The following is a 25521-nucleotide window of genomic DNA, read 5'->3' as shown; positions in this document are numbered from 1 at the left end:
AAAGCCAACTTTGAGTGTTAGGAAGATTTGAGTTCATGTCCCACCTCTGACACTGTCTGTGTCTTGACTTCTTGACCTGACTTCTCTGGTACCCAGGCAACCTTCTCTAATTCTATAGAGGTGTAGAGGATTTGCTATTTTATATTCATGGAAAGTGTTTCCTTACCAGGAGTTCTCCTATATTATAAATTTGTTTTTGTTTTTTTTTTTTTTACCAGTCTTCACAAACAAAAACAAATTCTTTTCCTTTGGAAAAGGAAAGGAGGCTGTTAACTACAATTTAAGATGCATAAGTGGGCAAAACAGCCAGAACAGCTTGGAACCTCTATCAGAACCTTTAAGGAGTATTTGAAAAAAGTGCATTTTTTGTTCTTATTAATAGGATGCCATCTTGAACATTACCATAACTAGTGAATTAATTGTTCTTTTTGGACAGTAAAAGTGGAATAATTGGGCTCCTGCACCTTTCACATTCAGGTCTTACACTTAGTAGCCCAAGGCAACATGTGGCCCAAAGAGATTCATTTTTTTTTTTATTTTGACACCATTATTTACATTTTCATTGTCATCACATACATTAATGGTTCCTACATTTTAGCTTCTCTCTGTGGCAGCAGTTCTCAAACTTTTTAATCTTAGGACTTTTTATGCTCAAAAAATTATTGAGGACATAAATATTTACCATGTTAGAAATTAGAAATGATAAACTTTGAAGAAAATAAAAAGATTATGTAAATAATATTTTTGTGAAATATTTTGTTTTCCAAAACAAAAAATATTTAAGAAGTGTGTCATTGTTTTACGCATTTTTACATATCTCTTTAGTGTCTATCTTAATAGAAGCTTCTATGATTCTCCTTTCTATAGTCGGTTGCAGTGTGTTCTGGTTGAAGAAGGACCTCATTTTGCATAACCAATGTGTTCTAAAACCCTTTATATAAGTTGAAATTGTGCATAAAAGCAAATTCCATTATTTAAGAAATATTTCTAGGTACTTCATGACTTTTCTTAGGCTTATCAGTCACTAGCATCACTGTTCTTTTACTTTGGGGCCATTATTAATAAGTAAATAGCATTAATGAAACATAGAAGCACTGCTATGACATGGATACAACTTGTTACAAGTGAGAACTCTGGACAAAGACTGATGTGGGAACTAATGTTTGGCACAAAACAATGTAATGACTCACATTAATGCCTCAGTGAGACTGAGCGTGATTGGGAGAACTGCTCTAAGTTGGGGAAATGGCAGGGTGTAGTGTGTAATTAAAATTGATCTCACTTATTTTTCCAACTGTTTTTCAATTGTAAATTATGATTGTGTGTGTTGAGTTAACAGGAAACGGGATCTTGCTGTATATTAAGAAAATTTGACTTCACAAATATATAATTGGAAAAAGAAGAGTATTTTAATAAGTAAACAATTTCATAATATTATTATGAAAGTAATTTTGACCTCATGGACTGAGGACCTCAGTGAGACCCCTCAGGAGTCTTCTCACCACACTTTTGAGAACTGCTGCTCTGTTGTTTTTAGATCAAAATCTTTGTTATGCCTCAGTTTGTAAAACTCTTTCAATGTTTACTCAGAAATCCTCTTGCCATTTCTTAATGTGTAATATTATTCTGTTACATTCATATACTACATTTTGTTCATCCATTCCCCAAATGATGTATACCCACTTTGTTTACATTTTTTTGGTGACACAAAAAAGTGCTGTTTTGATTATTTTGGAAACTTTCTATGTTTGACCTCCTTAGGGTCAGTCACAGAAACCTGAGAGGTAGATCACTGGGTCAAAGGTTATAAATAATTGTGTGTTTTTTCTCACATAATTACAAATTGTTTTCCAAAACAGTGGGATCAGTTAACCGCTCAAGCTACAGTTAATGAGTTTTCTCACAATCCTTTTAATGTTGATAATGATTTCTCTATTGAACCATCTTTCAAGCAGAGACTTCCTTATTTCCTTGCAATTTGTCATTCCTGGATTTTGATTATGGTTCTGATGGTTCAACAGTGTCTTCTCAATCAGATGCTCACTTCCCAAATCTTCCTTTTTCTTCTGCATGCCTTACTTTTGACTTGCAGCTATGTTAAAAAAAAAAAAAACACTCTGTGTCCCTGAAGCAACCAGTATATCCCTCATCACTTGTTTCTTGATCAAGACTTCATAATCTTCACTGGTTCTATCTGTTTTTTTTTTTACATAGCCATTTAATTTGCTTCTACATGAATTAATAGAAGTGAATAGTTGCCATTTAGTTTACCAGCTCTTGGGAGATTATCTGTCGTAAGGTGCTTTAGGAAGGCTGTAGATCTTTGTTGTCTGTTTTACAAATAATGCCTCAGTTCCCCTTAACTGGGAGTCACCAACCAACACTACTTTTACCCTATCTACTTTTAACTATATTTAGTGAGCTTTTACTTAACAACAGCTATATAGATCTACAGTATCATTTTTGGTGAGGCAAAGAGTTGCTTTCTCTTTAGAACATTTAATTTAGGAAGATATGTTCAAAATAAAATTCTAAAATAAAAGCCCTTAAGTGAAAAGGGTTGGTAGGAAAATATTCGGACATATATTCGCAAATCTAGATAACATAAAGAGTAGCTACAATGTAGGAGGAAGAAGAATAATTGTCTTATAGAAGACAAAAATTCAGGTCTCCAAGTGGTCAAAGCAAGAGTTTCATGTTCATGCAAAGATGATGCACTGACTCAGATAGATTTATTTCAGAATTGCAGTGTTGAGTCAACATTAAAAAGATTGTAGATATGGTAATACAATCTTTACTTTGAATAATAATATATATACTCCCGATACAAGTTTTTATTTGGAATTTTACAATAGGAACAAATATGGTTTTTTTTCTGCAAACATTTCAAAATGCTTTTTATTTCAGTGGAATAAAAATGTGAATTATTAACCAAGGGAAAGATAAGATCATTCCAAGAAACTGATAAGGCAATCATGTATTATTGACAATATGCTCTTCAACTCTGAAAACACCCTTTCCCTATTTGAATAAATTTGAAGGAATATCCAAAGTTACCATGTTATTTACAAATTTCATAAAACTGGATAGTTTAAACATTACTTACATAAATAAATATTTGTACACTATATTTAAGAACAGTAGAGACACCTTCAAGAAATATTTTGCCAGTTCTGAAACTGATGTCTCAGATGGGTAAGTAGATCATATGTATAATTATCCCTTTTACTACAATTCTAAAAATAGAATATGATAGTTTATTAATTAAATTTTATGTCTCATAACCAATAATTTTTTTTATTAGGAGTGCAGAGAATTATAAAGTGGAACATTTTTTTACTACCACCTACTTAGTATAAGAGATATAATAAAAGTGAGGGGGGACAGCTAGGTGGCTCAGTGGATTGAGAGCCAGGCCTAGAGACAGAGTGTCCTGGGTTCAGATTTGGACTCAGATACTTCCTAACTGGGTGACCCTGGGCAAGTCATTTAACTCCCATCTCCTAGTCCTTAATACTCTTCTGCCTTGGAATCAATACACAGTATTGATTCTAAGGCAAAGGGTAAGGATTTTTTGTTGTTTTTTTAAATGAGGCGATGCCTGTTCTCAAACAGTTAATATTCTAATTAGTCAAGACAGTATACAAAGGAATGTTCAACTTCATGATAGAAAGGCCAAGTGGTGCTTAGGATCTGCTACATACAGAGCAGTAGATAAAAACTTTATGAACTTTGTTTAGCAACAGTGAGACAGACTTTTCTACCAATTCCTTTTGGGAAGAGGTAGTGGCTTCAAGGTGTTTGGAGTGGAGTGGGACTGTGGGTTGCTTTTGACAGAGAATAGGGATAGGGAGATTGAGTGAGTATCAAGCAAAGATTGGATGTTTCGTATGTGGTAGGAATTAGGAAATCGGAAGAGCACTCCAATTCTTGCTATTGGTGCATTGTGTGTGTGTGGGGGGGAGATACACCAATACAGCTCCATTCTCAGGCTACTTATTGGTTCACTGAGTCAGGGGAGGGGAAAGTATTCTTTTTATCTTTCAGAAAACATAGTTCAAAGATTTCAGAACTTTCAAAGTAGTTAATTGTAGAACCATTTGTATATTGCTTTTTCTTTATCTCCACCATAAACTTACTAGGCTTTTTATTGTACCTGATATCCCATGAAACAATAATCCTAAAACACCTTGTTTTTAAAAAGTCATGAGTTTATTGTTTTGCATGCTTTGTACTTGTACAAATCACAGCCCACCCACTCCAGTGTCTTATGAGTTGCCATGGCAAACAAACAAACAAACAAACAAAGACCATTCCATTGTGGCGAACCTGGTAACATGCTTTGCAAAACTTATCTGGAGGTGGGGGGGGGGGGCAGCTGGATGGCTCAATAGATTGAGAGCCGGGCTTCAAGATGGGAGGTCCTGGGTTCAGATTTGGCCTCAGACACTTCTTAGGTATGTGACCCTGGGCAAGTCACATAAGCCCCATGGCCTAGCCTGTAGCACTCTTCTGCCTTGGAACTAATACACAGTATTGATTCTAAGATGGAAGGTGAGGGTTAAAAAAAAAAAAAAACAACACGCTTATCTTGGTTGGTCCTTAGACAACAGACACATGATTTTTTTTCTTCAGTAGAAAAATCTTCTATTTTCTAAAGTACAAGGAAGCAAAAACAAAACATCAAAAACCTGACAATCTGAAAGCATATGCCTCAGTCTGTACCATTAGTTCACCATCTCTCAATCAAGAATGTGATATGGAGAAGGAAAACTAGCTCTGGAGTCAGAGGACCTGGGTTCAAAACTTGGCTCCATCATTACATGTTGGACAAGTCATTTAACCTCTCTGGGACTTAATTTCCTAGTTTAGAATAAATGGCCTTAAGGTCCTTTCTAGTTCTAGATTCATGAACCTTTGATAAGTATTTCATTTTGAATTATTAGAACAATAGTGTCAAATTTGCAAATAAAGATTGCCATCCCACCATATATAATGATCTCATGAGTTGCATATTCATTTAGAAAACCATACATTAACATTTTCTGTGTATTTTTTGTTGTTAAATACATTTTCCAACTACATTTTAATTTGATTCTCACCTCGGTGCACCTAGCATTTGTTTGGCACCTGCACCTAGCATTTGTTTGGCACCTCTGCTCTGCAGTCCCAATTGGTCATCACATTGATCCAAATTCTGATATTTGGGGGGGATTGTTTTCTTTTTCATTATTATCATCATACACACTTGTTTCTGGGACAATATTTGAAACCTTTCCAACTTGGTATAAGCCTGTTAAAATTAAAAGGGAAAGAGGAAGGAGAAAGGGAGGGAGAAGAGGAGAGAAAGAAGGAAAGCGATTTATATTTCAGAAACCTGGAATTTCTTTGGCATAGTGCAGATTTTAATACTATTACCTTTTAATAAACAGTCTTATGAGTTGTTATGATTAATAATAGCAATAGCTATAGCATTTCTATGGCACCCTTACAGTTTGCAAAACATTTTATAATTTTTTTACAAATATCTCATTTTATCCTCACAATAAGCCTGNGAGAGAGAGGAGAGAGAGAGCGCTAGCTCCCATTGGGCTGCTGGGTGGAGGGGCTGGTGAAGTGAGAAATGGCCTCAGTGCAGGTGAAGAGGGGGAGGGGAGTGGCCCAAGTGCTCTGCTCCTCTCCAGGTCTGCCATCTGTGAACTGCCCATCTTACCCCTCAGTTTATTCCCAATAAACTTCTGGGCAGAGGGATGGGTGATATCAAAAGGAAGGGAGCAACTCTGCCCAAGTCCCTCTGCCTTTCTAGTAACAAATTGGGGGATAGGGGTAGGGGACCTTGTGTGCCATCTTTGGTACCTGTGCCATAGGTCCACCATCACTGGACTAGATGTTCTTTTAGTCCATGACTCTATAATCCTCTTAAGTACTCCCACAACTCTTTAATTTCATGTAACTGTTCAAATATAGGTACTGAGACACTCCCAAAAGCTTAACAACTAATATGAAAAGTTCAACTGCTCTGTGGATAGTAGTTTATTGGTGCATCTATTGCACGGGATTTCTCCAAGAAAATCTATATACTTAAGCAAAACAGCATTCCGGATAATAATAATAATGCCTTTCATTTTATAATACTAATTTTTTCCCTTGGTGTATTGTCTCCTTGATCTTGAAAATAACCCTTTGAGGTAGGTAAGAGATAGAATGTTAATTTAGTAATATCTTATTTGTTAGGTCCATTTTCAAAAATAAAACCATGTGATTGTACCTTGATCCTTATGTTAAATTATATTGTTTAAAAAATTGAATGGTATCTCCAGTAAAGTAGATATTTCATTATCTATCACATTCTCTTTACTTATCACAACCATTCTAGTTCAGGCCTTGAATCATTTCCCACCTGAATTACTACAATAGCCTCTTTATTGACTTCTCTACCTAAAGCTCTCCTGTGTCCAATACATTTTTTATTCAACTATCAAATTGATATTCCTAATGCTTCAAAAAGATCCGGAGTTGGTTTTTTTTTAATCTCCCCAAGACAAAATATAAACTTCGGTTTGACTTTTAAAACTTCACAATCTGGGTTCAGCCCCACCTTTCTAAGTTTGTTATATATTACTTCCCTTAAACACTTCTATCCATCCAAACCTATTTAATGGACCCTGTACCTGATATTCTGTCTCATGTCTCTTTTCCCCATGCTTCAAATGAACTCTTTCCTCATTTTTGTCTCTAAAAAATCCCTAGCTTTTCTTCAAGGCTTAGTTCAGGTGCCAATCAACAAGCATTTATTAAGCACCTAATATGTGCCAGGCACTATGTCAGAAGTATGAGATACAAAGATAAAAACAAAACAGCCCTTGCTTTACAAAAAGCTTGAGTAGAAAACAACAATGAACAAATATTAAATAAGAAATATGTACACAATAAATGAAGAGGAATTTGTGGAGAGAAACACGAATGGCGGGGGCAATTGGTAAAGAATTCATGTGGGAGGTGGCACTTGAGAAAAACTTTGAAGGAAAATAGAGATTCTAAGAGCATTCCAAGGAACAAGGGACACTGCAAAGACAAAGAAATTAGATATGGAATATGAAATGCTAAATATGAGTGACAAGATTTGATGAAATGTAGGGCGCCATAAAAAGGAATAAAATGTAATAATTCAGGAGAAATAGGCTAGAGTCAGAGTATGTAGGTCTTTAAAAGCCTAGCCGGGGTGGAGGTGGGGTTATTCTGTCCTAGAATCAATAGGAATCTATTGGTTTTACTTTTTAAAAAAATTATTATTATTATATTTTAAGATTATGAGAAATGAGAATAGGCAATATTAGAGGGGTTGTGGATAAAAAGGCACTTTAAAAAAAAGACCCTTTATGTTTTGTCTTAGTAACAACTCTTAAGGCAAAAGGGCCAGAGCTAGGCAAATGAGGTTAAGTGACTTGCCCAGTGTCACACAGGAAGTGTCTGAGTCCAGATTTGAATCCAGGCCCTTCTTTCTCCAGGTCTGACCTATCTGCCTTAAAAAGGCACACTATTGCACTGTTGATGGAGCCCTGAATGAGTATAACCATTTTAGAAAGCAGTTTGGAATTATGAAAATAAAGTGAATAAAATGTTCCAATCATTTGACCTTTTTTGATTTCATTATTCAACTTATTCCCAAAGAGGTCATTGATTAGAAGAAAATCCTCATAATACACAAAAAAATATGTATAGCAGTACTTTTTGTGGTAGCAAATAATTAGAAGCAAAGTAGATTACCTGTCAGTTGAGAAATTGTTAAACAAATTATGGTTCATGAATATAATGAAATATTAACTGTGCTATAAGAAACAATATGATTACAGAGAAATGTGGGGAAATTAATCTATTGATTTGAAGTGAAGGAAGCAGAGCCAAGAAAGCAATATACAGATTGATTACAACAATGAAAATGGGGAAAAACAACCACAAAACAATCAAAAGTGAAAGCTTCAAAATTACACAGCGAGAGCAGGGGCAGTCCATAGTATGGAATGTTGTGTAAATTTTTAGACTTTTTCAACATATTGATTTGTTTTGGTGGGTTTTTTTGGTCTCTTTTAATTTTTAAAAATATTTCTTATATGGAATGGCATTCCAAGAGGAAGAGTTATTGGAAAAAATACTGGAAGAAAATCTGGTGGTTTTTTAAAAAGATACTAATAAAAATTTTATTGAAAAATTACACAGGGATGCTCTATTGCATAGATTTCCAAAAGTTATCCTACTTATGACATAAAATGAAATAGTAGTTTCCTGTGTGTGTATGTATGTATGTGTGTATAGATCCTGACACCTCATCTAGTTAGCTAATTATATTTGTGATGGCATTGTGAATCTGTTACTTAAAGTTAATTTAGAGAAGCGTTGTTTTTATTAAGATATATAGGTGAGAATTCTAGTAACTAGAAGAAGGAACACGACATGATTTGGTTTAAAGTCAATGGAGGAAGCCTGTCGAAGGAATAGGATTTTGGGAGATAGATTATTTAGCCCATCACAGAGACATGATACAGTCATAATGACATTCAGTTATGTAGTAGACATTTCTTGAAGAATATGTTCTTGTTCTCTCTCTCTCTCTCTTTCTCTCTCTCTCTCTCTCTCTCACTTTTCCATTTAATGATAAATTCTAGTGTTCTTTCTATATATGATGAAAGGAAGACTTAGAAACATTAAATAGAAGATCATGCATGCATGGTACTGAAAAAAAGTGTTTGGAATGCCAATGCTCAGAAAGGCAGTATAAGCTCAGCAAAATATAGAAACTGTGAAATACAAACAAAGAAGTCAAGACAAACCTAGAAAGGTAAATACATTTGAACAACTAGAAAGATTTAAACTGACGAAGTGCTTAGATTATAATAGAAGAGAATTAGATAAGTGTCTCTTTTAAAGTCCTACTGTTTTCAAGTGTCAAGGAATTACATAAGACAAATTAAAAAAAAGGGGGGGGCCTACCTGTGAGTTTACTATGCTAGATTGATTTTTTTGAGAAGAAAGGAAAAGGAGAGAAAAAGGAATATGTACCCTGGAAGAAATAAGGAAAGAGAGAGTCGGGTTTAGTGAGGGATTAGTCATAAATAAAATATACTTCACCTTTAGAGGATTAATTAGGGAAGGAGGATTTAAAAGGATAAGAAAATGCAAGAAATAGTGATGAGGGTCTTGACTTCGGAAAGAAAAGAGGAGGAACATACCACTTCAGTTATAGATTAATGATGATCAGATTCTTTCTTATCCTCCACCTCATTTTTTTTGGAAAAGGGACATAAGAGAAAATAGAACAAATTCTGAGATATTGATGCAAAAATTAATAATCATAGAAAGCATGGAGCTATGCAAAATTATACAATAAAAACCACAGAGCTTGTGAGGATAATGGGATTAGAGCACAATTCAAAAACTTTGTCAGTAACACATTAAAAAAATACAGGAACATATTTTAAAAAACAGTAACTGAGTTTTATATGTGTTAAATGATTAATAAATACATGAATATTAAAGTAAAAAGTGGCTGAATCTAGGCCCAAGGCCTAGCCTCACCCCTCAGCCTGCACCCCAGCTATAGAGCCCCCAAAACTCTGGGCCCTGGAGGAAGGGATGGAGTTGAGGTGGTACAGACCAGCCCTTCTCCATCAAAACTTCTACTACTCCAAAAAATAAACAATATATTTATTATGCCACTTTACCATGACAGAGTTTGCTTGTAGACAAAGACATCCATTGGAAAGGTTGTGAGTTATTGTAAAATGGTGCAGCTTTTTTTTCATTATTGCTCTTTTGGGAGAATTGCAAAGTAGCAAACTTTGTGTTTTGCTTGGGATAGTCCCATATATATAAGTTGTGTATTAAATTTGAACAAATTTGCATTTTTGAAACATAGCAGAACTGCCAATATTGTGCTTCTGGTGAATTCAGAAAAGTAGAGATAGCCAAAATCTCAAAGTAAGAAAAAAATAGGACATGGTTTTAAAAATAAAGGTGGAGAAACTACATAATGCTTAAGTAATAATAATAACAATAGACTCTAGCCTTACCACTCTTCTGCCTTGGAACCAGTACACAGTTTTGATTCTAAGATGGCTTTAAAACACACAAAAAAAGGTAAGACAAAGAAGTGAATTTTACTACATCTAATAATAAGTAATAATAATAACAATAATGTGGGTCAGCTAGGTGGCTCAGAGCTAGTGGATCATGAGCCAGACCCAGAGATGGGAGGTCCTGTGTTCAAATGTGGCCTCATACACTTCCTATTTGTGTGTCCTTGGGCAAGTCACTTAATCTTCATTGTCTAGCCTTTACCACTCTTTTACCTTGGAACCAGTACACAGTTTTGATTCTAAGCTGGAAGGTAAGGCTTTAAAACACACAAAAAAAGGTAAAACAAAGAAGTAAGTGAGTTTTACTACATCTAATAATAAAACAAAATTTAGAAAGCATCCCCATCAAACCCCCAATTAAACAGAAAAACAAAATTTGAAAATAATAATTAAAACTGAAAATAAAAGCATTTAAGTGATCAATTAAGTGCTAGGTTATATTGTAATAATAAAATGAACTGTTAGCTAATATGGCATAATCAGCTAGCTGCTAGAGCAAGTAGGTGATAGTGAATAAAAGTCTAGTAGTTAGGAAGACCCAAGTTCAAATCCTGCCTCAAGACACTAGCTATCTGACCTTGGGCAAGTCATTTTAAACCTAATTTTCCTCCTTTCTAAAATGGGGATAATAATAGCATCCAACTCAGATTTGTTGGGAAGATAAAATGAGGTAATATTTGTAAAGCACTTTGCAAACCTTAAAAAACACTATATAAATGTTAGCTACTATCTAAAATGAAAGTATAAAACCAAATTATTTTCAAATATCAAAAAAATCCCAAGAAATGAAGAAATAAAAGAAACTATTGTAAAGCATTTCCCCATTTATATGCCAATTAATCAATTGTATAGATTAGTGTTTGCAAAAATTTAGGATATGCCAGTTATCAGACCAAGAATATAATTCAGATTCAGGCAAAAAAATTTGAATATGCCATAAAGAATAAAACTGCAGGACCAAAAAGATTTGTAAGAATAATAATAACGATTAAAAAAACAATTCATTCTAGAATAAATTGTAAAAAATTGATAAAGAGCTTATCCTTTCAAACTCCTTCTTTGAAATGATGAAAACTATCTCAGATGTTTATAACCTTTTTCTTTTATGATGTGTGAAGAATTTTTCACAGTGTGGTGAAGCCTCTGGACCCTTTTTCAGAAAGTACAGAAAACAAATAGGATTTATAGTTGCTCTGGCAACTAACTGGTTTTTGTATCAAATTAGCTAATGGTTCATTTATTTTTAAAAACAAAACCTATCTCCTAATTTGTCATTTTAAAAGTTTTGTTATTTTCAATTTTATCTCTAATTTTCAGATTTTGTTTTTTCATTTAGTTGGGGGGTTTGATGGGATTGCTTTCTATGTTTTTGTTGTATAATATTTAGTCAAATTCATTGACTTGTTTATTGAAAGTTTTTAGAGAAATGAATTCTATTGAAATAAGGATCTCCCTCCCAAGTTTATGAACCCCTCAGGCATCTATAGATCTCTAGTTAATAATGCCTATAGAATAATATTTCTAATTAATATTGACACAAAATATTGAATAAAATGTCAAAGAGGCTACAAAAAATATTTAAAAGATCATACACTGTGGTTGGATTATACCAGAAAATTCAGTTGGTTCAGTGAAAATAATGGATCTTAACAAAAAAAACAAAAATTACCAGTAGATGAAGAAAAAGCTTTTGACAAGAAAGGATAATGCCCCCGCTACCCCTGCTTTTAAAACAATACTAGAATTAAAGAACCATTCCTTAAGATGCTAAATATTTTCTAAAACCAAAAGCTAACATTATTTGCAATAGAGAAATGTTAGAGGCCATTCTAGTAAGATCAAGAAGTAAAATAAAGATTTACAATGTCACTACTATTATTTCATTTCGTTCTAGAAATTCTAGCTATAGCAATAAGATGAACAAAAAATTGAGGAATTCTTTCTTGCATAGACAAGGAGGAGGCAAAATATTATCTTTTACTGATATGTTGGTTTTCTTAGAGAACTCTAGAGTCAACTAAAAGAATAACAGGATGGCCTTATGGCTGTAAGGGACCACTTTAGGTCACATAATAATATTTGTAGCAAACATAATCAGTGTTATTATATGACTTCCTTCAATACCTTAAAAGGACCAGAGGAAGAGAGAATAAGGACAGTTTGGCAGGACTTCAACAGCAATAGAACAAGGAGAAAAATATTTTCTAATAGAGGACAATGTAAAGTTGATCTCAATTAACTAGAATCAAGATTGTGAATGAAAAGAAAATGAAGAGCATTTGAAGGGAAGATGAAGGATAGGTTTGGGAGGGAATAGGGAAAGATGAAGTACTTAGTTAAGATCTGATAGAGGGATTTCAGAGTTATATATCATGAACCTGGAACATTTGAACAGTAGAGGTATTCAGATGAGCTGAAGAATTTACTTGCTGGTTGATAGAGGCTGAAGTATGTAAAAAAAAAAAAAAGAATCCCTTCTTATAACAAACTGGGGAGGGAGTGGAGAGGTATGAGTCAAGTGGTAAACTCAGAAGAAAAGACTTGGGGACTTGTAGACAACTTGTCAGGAGTTTGATAGGGTGGTGTAGAGATAGAGAAAGAAGCTCAAAAGATAATTGCTACCTCCTTCAGGGACCTTTTCCATATCTGTAAAATGTAGATAATGCCATTCATAGCTCAAAGAATTGTTTGGGAGGGTCACTTAAGATAGATCTTTTAAAATCTTTAACACCATTAAAATCAGTTACTATTTTGAAAGTAGTTAATATGATGTAATGCTTTAAAATAAGATTCTGTTTATATCTCTAGGGTCTATAAACTAAGATCGAAATAGTTTATAATTTTTGTTGTTAGTCTCACCTTTCAAAATCATCTTAGTGATGTTTTCTGGAAGATTACCAACATTTTCAGATCCTTGGGAGACATTCTTATTTTTTCTTCAAAAAGGAATGATTAGGGACTGAGTCTGTGATTTCATTGTTATAGAAAACTCCCTGGTGAAGAAACTCCTACTAATGCAGTCTATGTTGTCTTTTCAGCTTATAGCCTTAAGGCTGGTATATATCAATGGAGAAACTTGAACCCAGTTCTTCTTGGTTCTAAGGAAGACTCTTTATATCCATTATGACATACTCTTTCTAGCTTAGCAATAATTAGCAGCATGCAAATCTAGTAAAAATTTCTGTACTTCTGAAAGGATAGCCACTTTGGCAAAGTAGAGAAATGGAGCCTGTAGCACTATTAATAACTTAATAAGATATACACTTGTTGTAAGTTTATTTTTAAATGTTTTAACTTCTTTAATATCTCTACCCATTTTCTCAAGATAATTGCTATTTTTTCTACTCCAGAGATATTAAAGTTCAGGAAAAAAAGAAGTAAGCTTAAATTTTAGTTACAAGTTTTATCTCAGTAGTTCTTTTTTCCTCTAAATTCATAAGTAGACCTATGAAAAAAGCTTGCATATTGTGGATAAATTAAAAGCCAAGTAGAAAACTTTCTAAGACAAGTTGACTTTTTTTTTCCACTAAAATGAAATGCTCATGGTCTTTGTTGGGGGCTTCAATATTTTATGGAAGTATTTCCTAGCTGTGTCACCTTGGGCAAGTCATTTAATACCAATTGTCTAGATTTTATTGCTCTTCTGTCTTAGAATTGATATTGATTCTAAGAAGGTAAGAGTTTTAAATATATTTTATGGAATGTAAGATTTTAATGTTTTTGGAAGAGAACATTCAGTTCAACGTTAGTGATTAAACAGATATATTTGGATTATATGCAGCAGGACTGGGTAATAGAAATTGTGAAATCAATTTTTCCATTCTTTAAGAGGCATTAATATATGTTTATTTTGTTCTTGTTTTCTAGGGGGAATCTGTAAAGTATTTTCTGGACAACTTGGATAAACTTGGAGAACCTGTAAGTTTTACACCTAGAGTACATATTTCTGGGGTTTTTCTTCTATTTAAAAATATCAGCAGGCAGCTGGGTAGCTCAGTGGATTGAGAGCCAGGCCTAGAGATGGGAGGTCGTAGGTTCAAATCTGGCCTCAGACACTTCGCAGCTTTGTGACCCTGGGCAAGTCACTTAATCCCCATTGCCTAGCTGTTACCACTCTTCTGCCTTGGACCCAATACACAGTATTGACTCCAATATATAGCCTACTGTGTAGGCACTGTGCGAAGCACTGGAGAAACAGACAATAGTGAAACAGCCCTTGCCTTCAAGGTGCTTATCTTCTAATGGGGCAGACAATATGAATATATACACGTGGGTGGGTGTGTATGTGTATGTAGATAGATAGACCAACAGACACATACATATATAATGCTTATTCAAAATAAAGAATAGCAGTTATGGCAGACAGAACACTAGAAAACAAGGGAATCAGGAAAGGCTTTATGTATTAAGTAGTGCTTAAGCAGAAGAATAAAAATTCCAAAGGGCAGATGTGAGGAGAGTGTACATTTGATAGTGCTAAGGCACAGAGTAAGGAGTTAGTCTTGTGTGGTGTGTTCAAGGATGAGTGAGAGTGAGAAGTTGAGGGTGTAACAACAAAGTTTACAAACCTGGATAACTGGGAGAATGGTGTTAACTTCAACAGTAATAATTTGGAAAAGAGGCAGATTAAGGGAGAAAATTAATGCATTCTATTATGGAAATTCTGAGTTTGAGCTATCTCTGGGACATCAAGTTTGAATAATCAAATGGTGATCTTGGAACAGAGCTCTGGAGAAAATAGAAAATAGAACTGCCAAAATACATCTGAGAGACAACTATATAGAAAATTAAATTGAGATAACCATAATGGAAGAATATATAGAAAAAAGAAGAGGACTCAAGACAGAGCCTTAGGATATACCCACAGTTGGTATGTATTCCACAAATAGTGAATCATCAGAGGAAACTGAGAAGTGGTCAGACAGGTAGAAGAGACAAGGAGAAGAATGAGGACAGGACAGTTTCCTGAAAAAGCAGAGAAGAGAGACTGTACAGAAAGAGAGGAAGATGTAGTCAGCACTTTCAGTTTGCAGAAAGGTCAAGGAGGATAAGGAAAGAGCAGAAGTTATTAGGTTTGGCACATTAAAAAGTTGCTGATTTAGAGCAGTATTTTAAGTGAGAAACTCAGAAAGAAGTTAAGAGAATACAAGCATAAGAGAAGTCAAGTATAAAAATTCCAAAGTTAGCAGAGAAAAGGAGAGATAATACAGTGATTCCCAAAGTGGGTGCTACTGCTCCCTGGTGAGTGCTGCAGTGATCCAGGAGAGTGGTGATGGCCACACTTTTTTTGTATTACATTCTATTCTGAGTTCAATAAATAGTTTCATAATTTCCAGGGTGTGCTAAGTAATATTTTTTCTGGAAAGGGGGTGTTAGGCCAAAAAAGTTTGGGAACCACTGAGATAATAGAACGGTAAGAGGGATGATAGGACCTAGTGAGGATTTTTTATGGATATGGAAGACATATATACATTTTTATGTAATAAGGAAAGAATCAGTAGATAGGGAGAAGTTGAAGTTGAAAGAGGGAAGAGTTTCAGATACTTAAGGAAAGGAAGACATTTTCATATGAGTTTTTTTCATATGTAGGTTAGGGATGAAATAAAGGAACTGAAAGAAGGAAGAATGGTCAGATTGAAGAGAAAGAAGAGGGAGCAAATAATCTCTAAAAAATTGTTTTCCGTAGTAATGTTCTAAACTTAAAGAGTTTAAATAAAATAAATTAATTATTTTAATTAAATAAGACAAAAATAGTAGATTGAAGGAGAGTTGGAAGGTTGAGGGGAAAAGAGATTTGAAACTGCCCCTGTGGGGAGAGGGATGGAAAATTAGAGAACAATAGCAGATATTTGTAGTGTAACAAGTTAGCACAATTGGATTTGAATTTTGGAAGGAAAGAATTGACCCAGGATAGGGGTGAAATTGTGGCAAAAGACTGGTAAGAGAGTTATTCCAGGTCATAGTAAGGACAAAAACCAGATTTGAGAGGAGCTAGAGGCACAGGAATAAATAGAATGATAGGAAATGCTAATCGAATAAAGGAATTCTTTATTGAAATGGAGCACTTGAAGATGATAGCAAAATTAATGATAATGGCCATCCTTAAGTGAAGCTGAAATGAAATGTTTAGAAGTCAAGTAAATGAGGAACTGGAAAACTAGGTTATTTATTTGAAGGAACTTTATGGATTTTGGAAGCCCCTTGGGAAGAAGGCAATAGTTGGAATAGAGAGTAATATTGTGAGCCAGAAACTGAATTCACTGAAAAAGGAGGGAGAATGTCCTGGAAGTTGGTAAATAATAGCTACCAGAATCTGATAAGCATGACAGATTTGAAGAGATTGAACTTTAAAGGAGAAGAGGTTGCTGAGTGATGACAATAGAGAGATTATATCTAGGTAGAAGGACAGTGAAGGGCAAAAAGTGTTCTAACTCTCTCAGTGAGTCATATGTGAGAGAAAGTAACTACTATTGAAATGGCCTAAAAGTCTCAGTGAGACCCAGAAGATGGAAAAAGTATTAGGGAAGAGAATTAAAATTAAGAACAGTTTTATATATTAGGAATTACAGTAGGCACATTAGAAGGGATAGGCAAATAAGAAACACGAAATTGGAGGAGTATCATTGAGATCAATGAGGTTTAGAAAATTAGCAGCAGAGATTGTGAAGTATGGTTGCCCTTCAGTAGTCTTGGATTCACCCATCACTGTGATGTAAATACAAAGGTTAAGAGATTATTAAAAATTGGGAGAATGAATCTAACCAGAGTATTAGAACTGCAGATTAAGGCTGAAGAGTAGAATGTTCTTCTGATCTCTCTCAGGGCCTCTGGATCTTTATTCCTTGGTCTCCCAGGAGGTGCTGTGTTTACTCTTACTCTCAGGAACAGGGGCAGCCTTCTAGATCAGTGATGGGCAAACTACGGCTGGCCGGCCAGATGTGGCCCCCTGAAATGTTCTATCAGGCACGCAACATTATTCCTAACCTGATGTATACAGTGAGTAGGATACAATACAATGAAACTTCAAAAGAGTTGCCTTAGAAACAGACTGACAGATGAGCATTTCCTTTCCTTTGGCCCCCTCTTTAAAAAGTTTGCCCATCACTGTTATAGATGGTTACTTGTACCTTCACATCAGGAAAAGTGGTAGCATCCAGTTTGGAAGTAAAAAAAGTTTATATTCTAAACATCTTTTCTTGAATTCTTTTCTGTGAAATTCACTCTTCTTGCCTCGGATTAAAATAGATACCCTATTAACAGCTATGATCATTCAGACTCCTAAAGAAAGAAGTTTCAAAAAAAGCATATTTGAAAAGGGAAAACATTCACATTTTACTTTATCGCCCTATGTACTCATAAAATAGGAAAAGAGTCTAGAAGGTGAACTGATGTTAATACTTTTTGAATGAAAATATTTTCATTTCAGGATCGTTGTTTTTCTTGGCCTTCCTAGTTGATTTTTTGTGTATTTCCCATGCATTCAAGAGAGCTTCACTTTTATTAAGTACTGTCGATCAGATCCCATAACCTGGCTCAGTGGTAGCTAAGCTACAACAGAACAATTCCTTATAAATAACAAATGATTATTATTTTTGTTGAATGAATAAGCAAGAGAATTTTATTTCCTTTCCTAGTAATAATTAAAATTATTTACAACCATTATTTTAAAAATTTCTTTCTAGAAGAAAAAGTAAGTTATGGAAAAAGAATTTTATTAATATTTCTTTTCTGGACCTAAGCAAGGGTAGCATAATCCTGCCACTATAGAACTTTTATAGGAAACCTGTTATAAAAAGTAAGAAGATTCACCAAATTTTCTGATTGATTGACTGCTCTTTGCTTATTGTACAAGAAAACACATTGTACAGTGTGTTCATTTTTATTTCTGATTTACCTCCTGCCCTTTGCTTATCACTGTGTAGAAATCCAAAAGTAGAGCAAGATAAAGTTCTTGTTTTTAAGGAATTTATAATCTTAGCAAGGTAAGCAAAACTAATATACATTAATAGTAGTTTATGGCCAAGCGTGAAATCTAAGTTGTGAAAGACATGTAAGATTTACTTAGGTGAAAGGAGAAGGGTAAAAGAAGATACATGGAGAGGGAAACTTTGATGATGTCTGAAAGGAACTGACCTGTCTATCACAGTATAGGCCATGTTAAGTAGTAGTTATATGTTTAGAAAAAAATAATTTGTGCCTTAAAGCAGGTATAATGAAATTGTAATTACACATTTGCCATTGTCTTTTTTTCTATATATCAGCAGAAGTCAACATTGGGTCAAGGTAGGAAAAAATTAAAAAAAATATTTTTTTAAGGCAGCATGAATAAGTAGACAGATACAAAGTAGGCACTGTAATAAGAAATATAGTTGCAGGTAGAATGCATTTGGATTATAAAGAGGAAAAAAATTAAGGTATTTGAACTAGGAATATAGGCAATAGCATTGGCTTCAGGATAAGTATGAATACAGAAATAGTAGAGACAAGAATACCAGTAATCTATGTATGAGGAGCTAAAGGCCTGGATTTAGGGTGATAATACTGAAAATGGAGAGATAAGTGTAGGAAGAATGTAGAATTTCAAAAGGAAAAGAATATCAACTTTTGATGGCATTTAATATAGGGGTGAGTTAGAGAGAAGAGTCAAAAACTTATATAATCCTAGTGACTAAAAAAATTTGTATTAGGGATAGAAATGGGTAAATTTCTGTATTTTTGGTGGGGGGAAATAAAGATTTCTCTTTGAGAATATTTAGTTGTAGTAATTGCACCTATTCAAATAAGTGTTCAATAGTTGGACATAACAGAATTTTTCTGATAACCCTGCTTGGTTTCTTCAAGCTCTTTTTCACAGAATTTCCCTAGTACTATAATGAGGAAATTTTCTTTTTCAGTACTTATATTTTTTATTATATTATTTAGCACTCAGTTAAATAATTATTTTATACTGTCTCTCATTGTTTTACTACTAGTCTTATCTATCTAAACAGATTGTCAGCTAAGATATAGGGAACCGTATCTTACTTCTGTATCACAATAATGCTGTTCATATAGTAGATGCTCATTAAGTAATTTATATTTGATCATTAATAATTAAGGTAACTCCTGTAGGTTATTGGAACATGTGATATGAAAAAAAGCAGGACAGTAAGTAACTCTGAAAACTTCATTTTTATGTTTAAAATGTAATTTACAAAATTAAGCTAGTTTTGTATGCTTTGGATTATTCCATGTCTCTGATCTTACATAAGTACAAATAATTTTAAATTGACTCTATATTCATTCTGTTGTCATTTCAGTGGGATAGTTATCTTACAGCAATAGTCTAACTAGTTATTATGCTATAATATTTAGAAAAGAATAAAGTAAGGTATTGAAGAATAGGGGTCGTGAGCTCTGGTTCTGATTTTCTTATTAGTTTGATTAGCATCTTTATTCAAAAGCACAGTATTAGAATAATGACAGTGATGTGCTATAATTATAGAAAAATATTGACAGAGAATGAACCTGTTAAATAACATAAGCAGATTACTGGAGTGGCTTAGTTTGCCTGTTCTACTGTATTTTAAGAGAATCCACTATGAAAGGAGTTGTACAAAAAAATTAGGAAGCTCTCAAAAAAAATTTTTTTTGGCTAATTTTGTTTGAGGAAGTCAGCTCTGTATATAGGCACACTACATGTTTGCCTCACTGAACTCTGTAAGCAGCTATTCAGTTTAATAATAAACATGATACCAGGGAAGACTTAGCACTAGAACGTACTAGAAAACTTTAATCCTGTTCTAATCTAACATGAGTTAGAAAGTTGAGGGATGTATAATAATGACAGCACATATTTTTATTTTACTTTAACTAAGTTTAGAAAGTATCTTTCTTATGAAAATCTGAAATGAAGCATCATTCCCACTATAATAGCAGTAGAGTATCCTGAGAATAACACTTATTCAACAAAAATTAATTGAAGTCTATTGTATATAGGAGATAGAAAGAAAGATTATTTATTAGTTTAGCACACATAGTAGATGAGTAGAAGAATATTGAAAGGTGAAATTGGATAGATATATGAAGGGAGCAGTTGATGAAATTCTTGGGAATCTTGGCTGAAAAGTTTGATTAATAGAAAGCTAATGTATATTATTGATAAGAAGTGGTATTATGAGAATAGTATCGTCTTTCCTTAGTGAAACACTACTTATGATTTATGGCATTTCTTTTTGTCAGAGCATCCATATTGATGCTTTTAAATATTTTAAGAGATTAAATTCCCAGCTGTGTGACCCTGGGCAAGTCACTTGACCCCCATTGCCTACCCTTACCACTCTTCCACCTATAAGTCAATACACAGAAGTTAAGGGTTTAAAATAAAAAAAAATAAGAGATATTAAAGTCTAATCATGATAATTTGATACCTTAGGATTAAACAAAAAATTTTGACAAATATAATTTTGTTAGGACATTTGTTCATTATATCAGTTAATAAGTATATCAGGAATCACAGTAGTTTTTCACTGGATTGTAAAATGATAAATATAATCTTTCTCCTCTAGGATTACATTCCATCACAGCAAGATATTCTGCTTGCAAGAAGACCCACCAAAGGCATTCATGAGTATGACTTTGAAATTAAAAACGTTCCTTTCAAAATGGTTGATGTAGGTGGTCAGAGATCAGAAAGGAGACGTTGGTTTGAATGCTTCGACAGTGTAACATCAATACTTTTCCTTGTATCTTCAAGTGAATTTGACCAGGTGCTTATGGAAGATCGACTGACAAATCGTCTCACGGAATCTCTGAACATTTTTGAAACAATAGTCAACAACCGAGTTTTCAGCAATGTCTCCATAATTCTCTTCTTAAATAAGACAGATCTGCTTGAGGAAAAAGTGCAAATTGTGAGCATCAAAGACTATTTCCCAGAATTTGAAGGGGATCCCCACTGCTTAAGAGACGTCCAAGATTTCCTGGTGGAATGTTTCCGTAACAAACGCCGGGACCAGCAGCAGAAGCCTTTATATCATCATTTCACCACTGCTATTAACACAGAAAATATTCGACTTGTTTTTCGTGATGTGAAGGATACTATCCTTCATGATAACCTCAAGCAGCTTATGCTACAGTGATGTGCAAAAGACTTTATTTTAATACTCTTTTGTGTTTGTTTGTTTTCTGAGAATTTTGTTGTTGTCTATTTTTATAAATAGCAGTTTACAACAGGACTAAAAAACCTTAATCCTGTGTCAGACTTTTGGAAAACCATAGTTGTCTTCTGTGGACTTTGGTTTGTGGCTGAAAGCTGCTGATGAATACCACATTATTGCCAACTTCTGCTCAGATTCAGTCTTTGAATCTTTTCCACTATAGCTTCAAGTTAAATCAAATTGTAATTCTGTAGCAGACCTCAGTTAACTTCAGGCTTCAGTCTCTTTCACTTTTCTAGTCTGAGTTATATTTCTGTAGCAGCTGTTAACTTGTAGGTATGTGGATAAGATGATTCAGTTCTTAAAAACAAATAAGGTGTCTTTTTTGCCTTAAATTCAGTGTATCTTTCTATCTTGCAGTGACTTTTTGCACTGCAAGAAATGTTGGAAAAGATTTGATCCACGGGGTGGCATTCCATGGGCTTATCACAGATTTGGCCTGTTTTTTAATTGATATGCAACTATTGGTTGTACATTTTTTAAAATTTGTGCTTTTTAAAGTAATGTTCGTAATATTTTAAAGTTTACATAAGCGTTTCTGATTTGATGCTAATCAAAGAGTATTCACAGATGGTACAAGGAAAGCCAATAAGTAAACAAAGCCCAAGTAGTAATTTGGTCAGAAGTAAATCATGAAATGTAATCAAACTCTTCTTTGTTCCCATTTAATGATGATATGTTAATAATGTACCATGTGCTGAATATTCTGGCAATAGTAGTAAATCAAAGCTGCTTGCAACTTAGCAATATGACTTTTAAAATAAAAAAGCCTTTTCAGAATTCTTTCATTTGTTTAACTGTCAGACTTTTAAATCTTGTCTCAGATGATTTGAATGATTTACTGTTTAAAAAAATACAATTGCAACTTCATAGATACTGTTCATTTGCTATTTTGATCATTTCAGTAACTCGTCTTTGAGGCATTTTTGTGTTTGTTTGAAACTTACTATGGACAGCCATTTCCCCTTCAAATTATATATCCAGCAAATCATTAGGTAGAATTATCATTATTAATTCTTGGAGTATCTGTCCAAAAATCACAACATATATATGGTTACATAATTTCTATTTATGAAATGCCATTATTTTTAGGTACATTTAAGTGTTAAAGCATATGCTTTAAGAAGTTATCATTTTTATAATTCAGAAACCTCTGTGATTAAATTAAATTTGATTTCTCACTGCTTCCTTTAAAAAACATTATTTTTGAAATGTACATCTACTAAATAGCTTCATTATTAAAAATGCACTCATTGTTAACATGATCAGAATGGTGTGGTTGCAATAAAAAATACTGTATTTTAGGTTATATGTAGTCTTAGAACTTGGATTTAGAAAAACATGCACGATACTTTTTTTTAATCAAACTGTTTTTCTCCTTTTTTAAAATTGTGATTAAGACTGTGACATAGATCACTTGACTGTAGCTGACTCTTCTCAGGTATTTTACTAATTAGAAATTCCTTGAATGTGTGGTTAAAACTATGTATCATCAAGTCTTTCAGGGGCTGAGTTCACCAAACTGTCTGGCTTAAGTTTAAAACTTCCACAGTAAGCTGTCTAAACAGGGATTTTTCTTGACAGTCTTGTTAAAGTAGATTTCCTTTGACTTCAGGTCCCATCACCATCATTCTGTAATTATTACCTTTCAGTATTTCAGTGTGGTAATGCATGAGCATTCAAACATATACTTCTAGATGGGCCTTTGAGGTCCCTTCTAGCTCTAGATCTATGATCTTACATTATAATGCAATTGTATAGTAGATTTCCATGCATGTCTAAAGTATTTCCACATCTAGTGCTTCTTGCCAAAATTAACTTAAGAAATTGTTTGAAATTCACAGGGTTAGAATTTTTTCACTAGTGAATATCAATAAATATATTCAACAGTAAGTTACTATATAATTTGATAAGATTTATCAGATGGTCAGAACAAAACATTAACTTTAGGGAAGACTAAAATGTTTTTAATATATTAAGAAAATTGTTTTGGTCTTTCTAAATCATATTTAAAATATATTATTGGAGCCATAAATATGTGCTAAAAAGATAAGATTAATTACTAAAATTTGCCTATTTGAAGCAATCTTAATTTTTTGGACTGCCATTAAAAGTTAATAGTGATACCTGCCAAGGAATAATATTGATAGTGAAGTAATTTCTTCAACAAATTGAAATGTGTGGGGTTTTTTTCAGTGATATTACTTTAACATTTGGTAATAGTTATAGTGAAACTATAAGTCCAACATTTAGATCACATTTTACATATCTTTTTAAAGTAAAAGAAGGAATCTTAATATTTGCAGTACTGAACTTATAGGTCCTTTGAAATACCACTATATAGGGAAGATTTTGGTAAAACTTAAGGAACAGGATAAATGAGGTTGCTTATAGTTTTATTTATTTTTTTAATATGCCAAACTAAATTTTTTTGGCCCAGTCATTTTTAACAAATCAATTTAAATGTATTGTGCCTTAGAGCATTTGGTTTCATAAGCCTTTCTCATTGGTTTTTGGTAACATGTGCCTAATTACATTATATTATATAATGTTTATTGACTTTTACAACTGAGTTGTAAACCTGAATGCTTTTTTAATTTAAATCTCAAAAAATGTCCCTAAAATATTTTAATGACATTGGAGAAATGTATTTCACAAAATGTTGCTATGCTAGTCAAACAATATTAAAATATTGGGCCTTGGTTTTACGATACATATTTTTCCCTTTAAGTTTTCTAAAAATATAACTCCAAGGTGGTGTGCTTGTGCCAATCAAAATACTGCATGTTGTGATTTCATGATATCATTTGATGTATCAAATTCAAAATTAAGCCAAACCTTTTAATTTTTGATGTTTTGATTCAATTGTGAAAATGTCCTTTTTTTTCCCCCCTGCCTAGAAAGTACTTTCAGCCAAAGAATGAGAAAAAAAAAGAAAAGGAAGTTTAAGGGGATGTAAAGTTTTGTTTGTTTTTTAAAATTTAATTGATTTAACTTTGTGTGACAGTTTTCTACTATTTGATCCCTTTTAGTGGATTTTAAAAATACTTTTTCATTTAGATTGGGTAAGTATTTTGAAGTACACATTTAAAGTTATATTCCATAAAATCAGTATTGGGAGTGATTGGGCATTATACCTATTTAGATTATGTCTTATAATTTTTCTGGGCAAGAGTTGGGTAAACCAAAACTTCTAATGTGTTGCTCAAATCATTATATATTTTTTTCTCATTGTGGTTTTTTCCTCGGTATTTATGTGGAACAAACTTATTAAGTTACGTTCTTCCATATTTTGAAATTTAAGTTCACCATTTTACAAAGCACTCAAATTGCCATTTTCATAACATAATATATTTGGATAAAATTTAAAAAAATCAAGAAATTTAAACTAGATTCTTTCCTTTGCAGATTTTAAAAGCATGTGTTCTTTGTATATACAAGTATAAGGAGGAGATTAAATATTAGTGTTAACTCTGAATTTCTTGAGACCATGAATTTATACTTGTTTAACCTATTCAAAAAGTGGTAATGAACAAACCCCCTGAAATTTTTTAAAAGCCACATTTGTTTTAATTTTATTTTTTGAAATCTAAAAAATGAAAAAATATCATAAGTCCTTTCTTGTTGAAAATTGTTTTTGCTGTTTTGCTTTAAAAAATACTGGGTCAGCCATGTTTTCTTTTCCCATTATTTCAATAATTGCAATGTACCCATGAAGTAATAAATCTTTTATGCTGCTTGGTTTTTTTATACTAATTCCTAAAAAAGAAATTTATTACCCTGTATCAAGATATACTTTAGTTACATGATAGTAAACATTAAGGGAGTATATTACTATTAAAGGTTTACATCAAGGAGCAGATAAGTCCATGAACTAAACAGAAATAAATATTTAATAACGAGGTTTGTAGAAAAACCCATTATGGTACGATGTCAAGGCCTAATAAACTTATAATAGAGATGGAAATATAGAAATGAAGCTGAGGATTTTGTTTAACAGATTGAACTTTAGATATATTTTCCAAATACCATCAAGTAAATGTTAGACTTGGTGTTGTAAGTAGTAACATCATTCGAGGTACATTTTGCAGACCACTATCTTTTGCAGTCTCTTTACCTGTACTTGAATGTATATTAGCATTTTCAAATGAAATTTCACTTTTGTGATGTTCAAGTTTAATTGTTTGGTT

At 33.2% G+C, this 25521-nt stretch overlaps 1 protein-coding gene across 2 annotated transcripts in view; it reads left to right on the top strand.

The window, feature by feature from the left end:
- The window catches only part of GNA13 (G protein subunit alpha 13), a 51112-nt gene extending 29001 nt beyond the window's left edge, over positions 1–22111 (top strand). The window contains exons 3-4 of one of the 2 annotated variants that reach the window (XM_044675997.1): positions 14001–14051; positions 20681–22111. In XM_044675997.1, coding sequence (XP_044531932.1) covers positions 14001–14051; positions 20681–21253 — 624 coding nt within the window. In that variant the 3' untranslated portion in view covers positions 21254–22111. The remainder of the gene's footprint in view (positions 1–14000; positions 14052–20680) is intronic. The other variant, XM_044675998.1, reaches the window with a different exon arrangement.
- Positions 22112–25521: the final 3410 nt, after the last annotated feature.

Source organism: Gracilinanus agilis, chromosome 4, assembly GCF_016433145.1.
Source record: "Gracilinanus agilis isolate LMUSP501 chromosome 4, AgileGrace, whole genome shotgun sequence".
NCBI classification, from domain to species: Eukaryota; Metazoa; Chordata; class Mammalia; order Didelphimorphia; family Didelphidae; genus Gracilinanus; species Gracilinanus agilis.
This window is presented reverse-complemented; position numbering and strand designations above follow the sequence as displayed.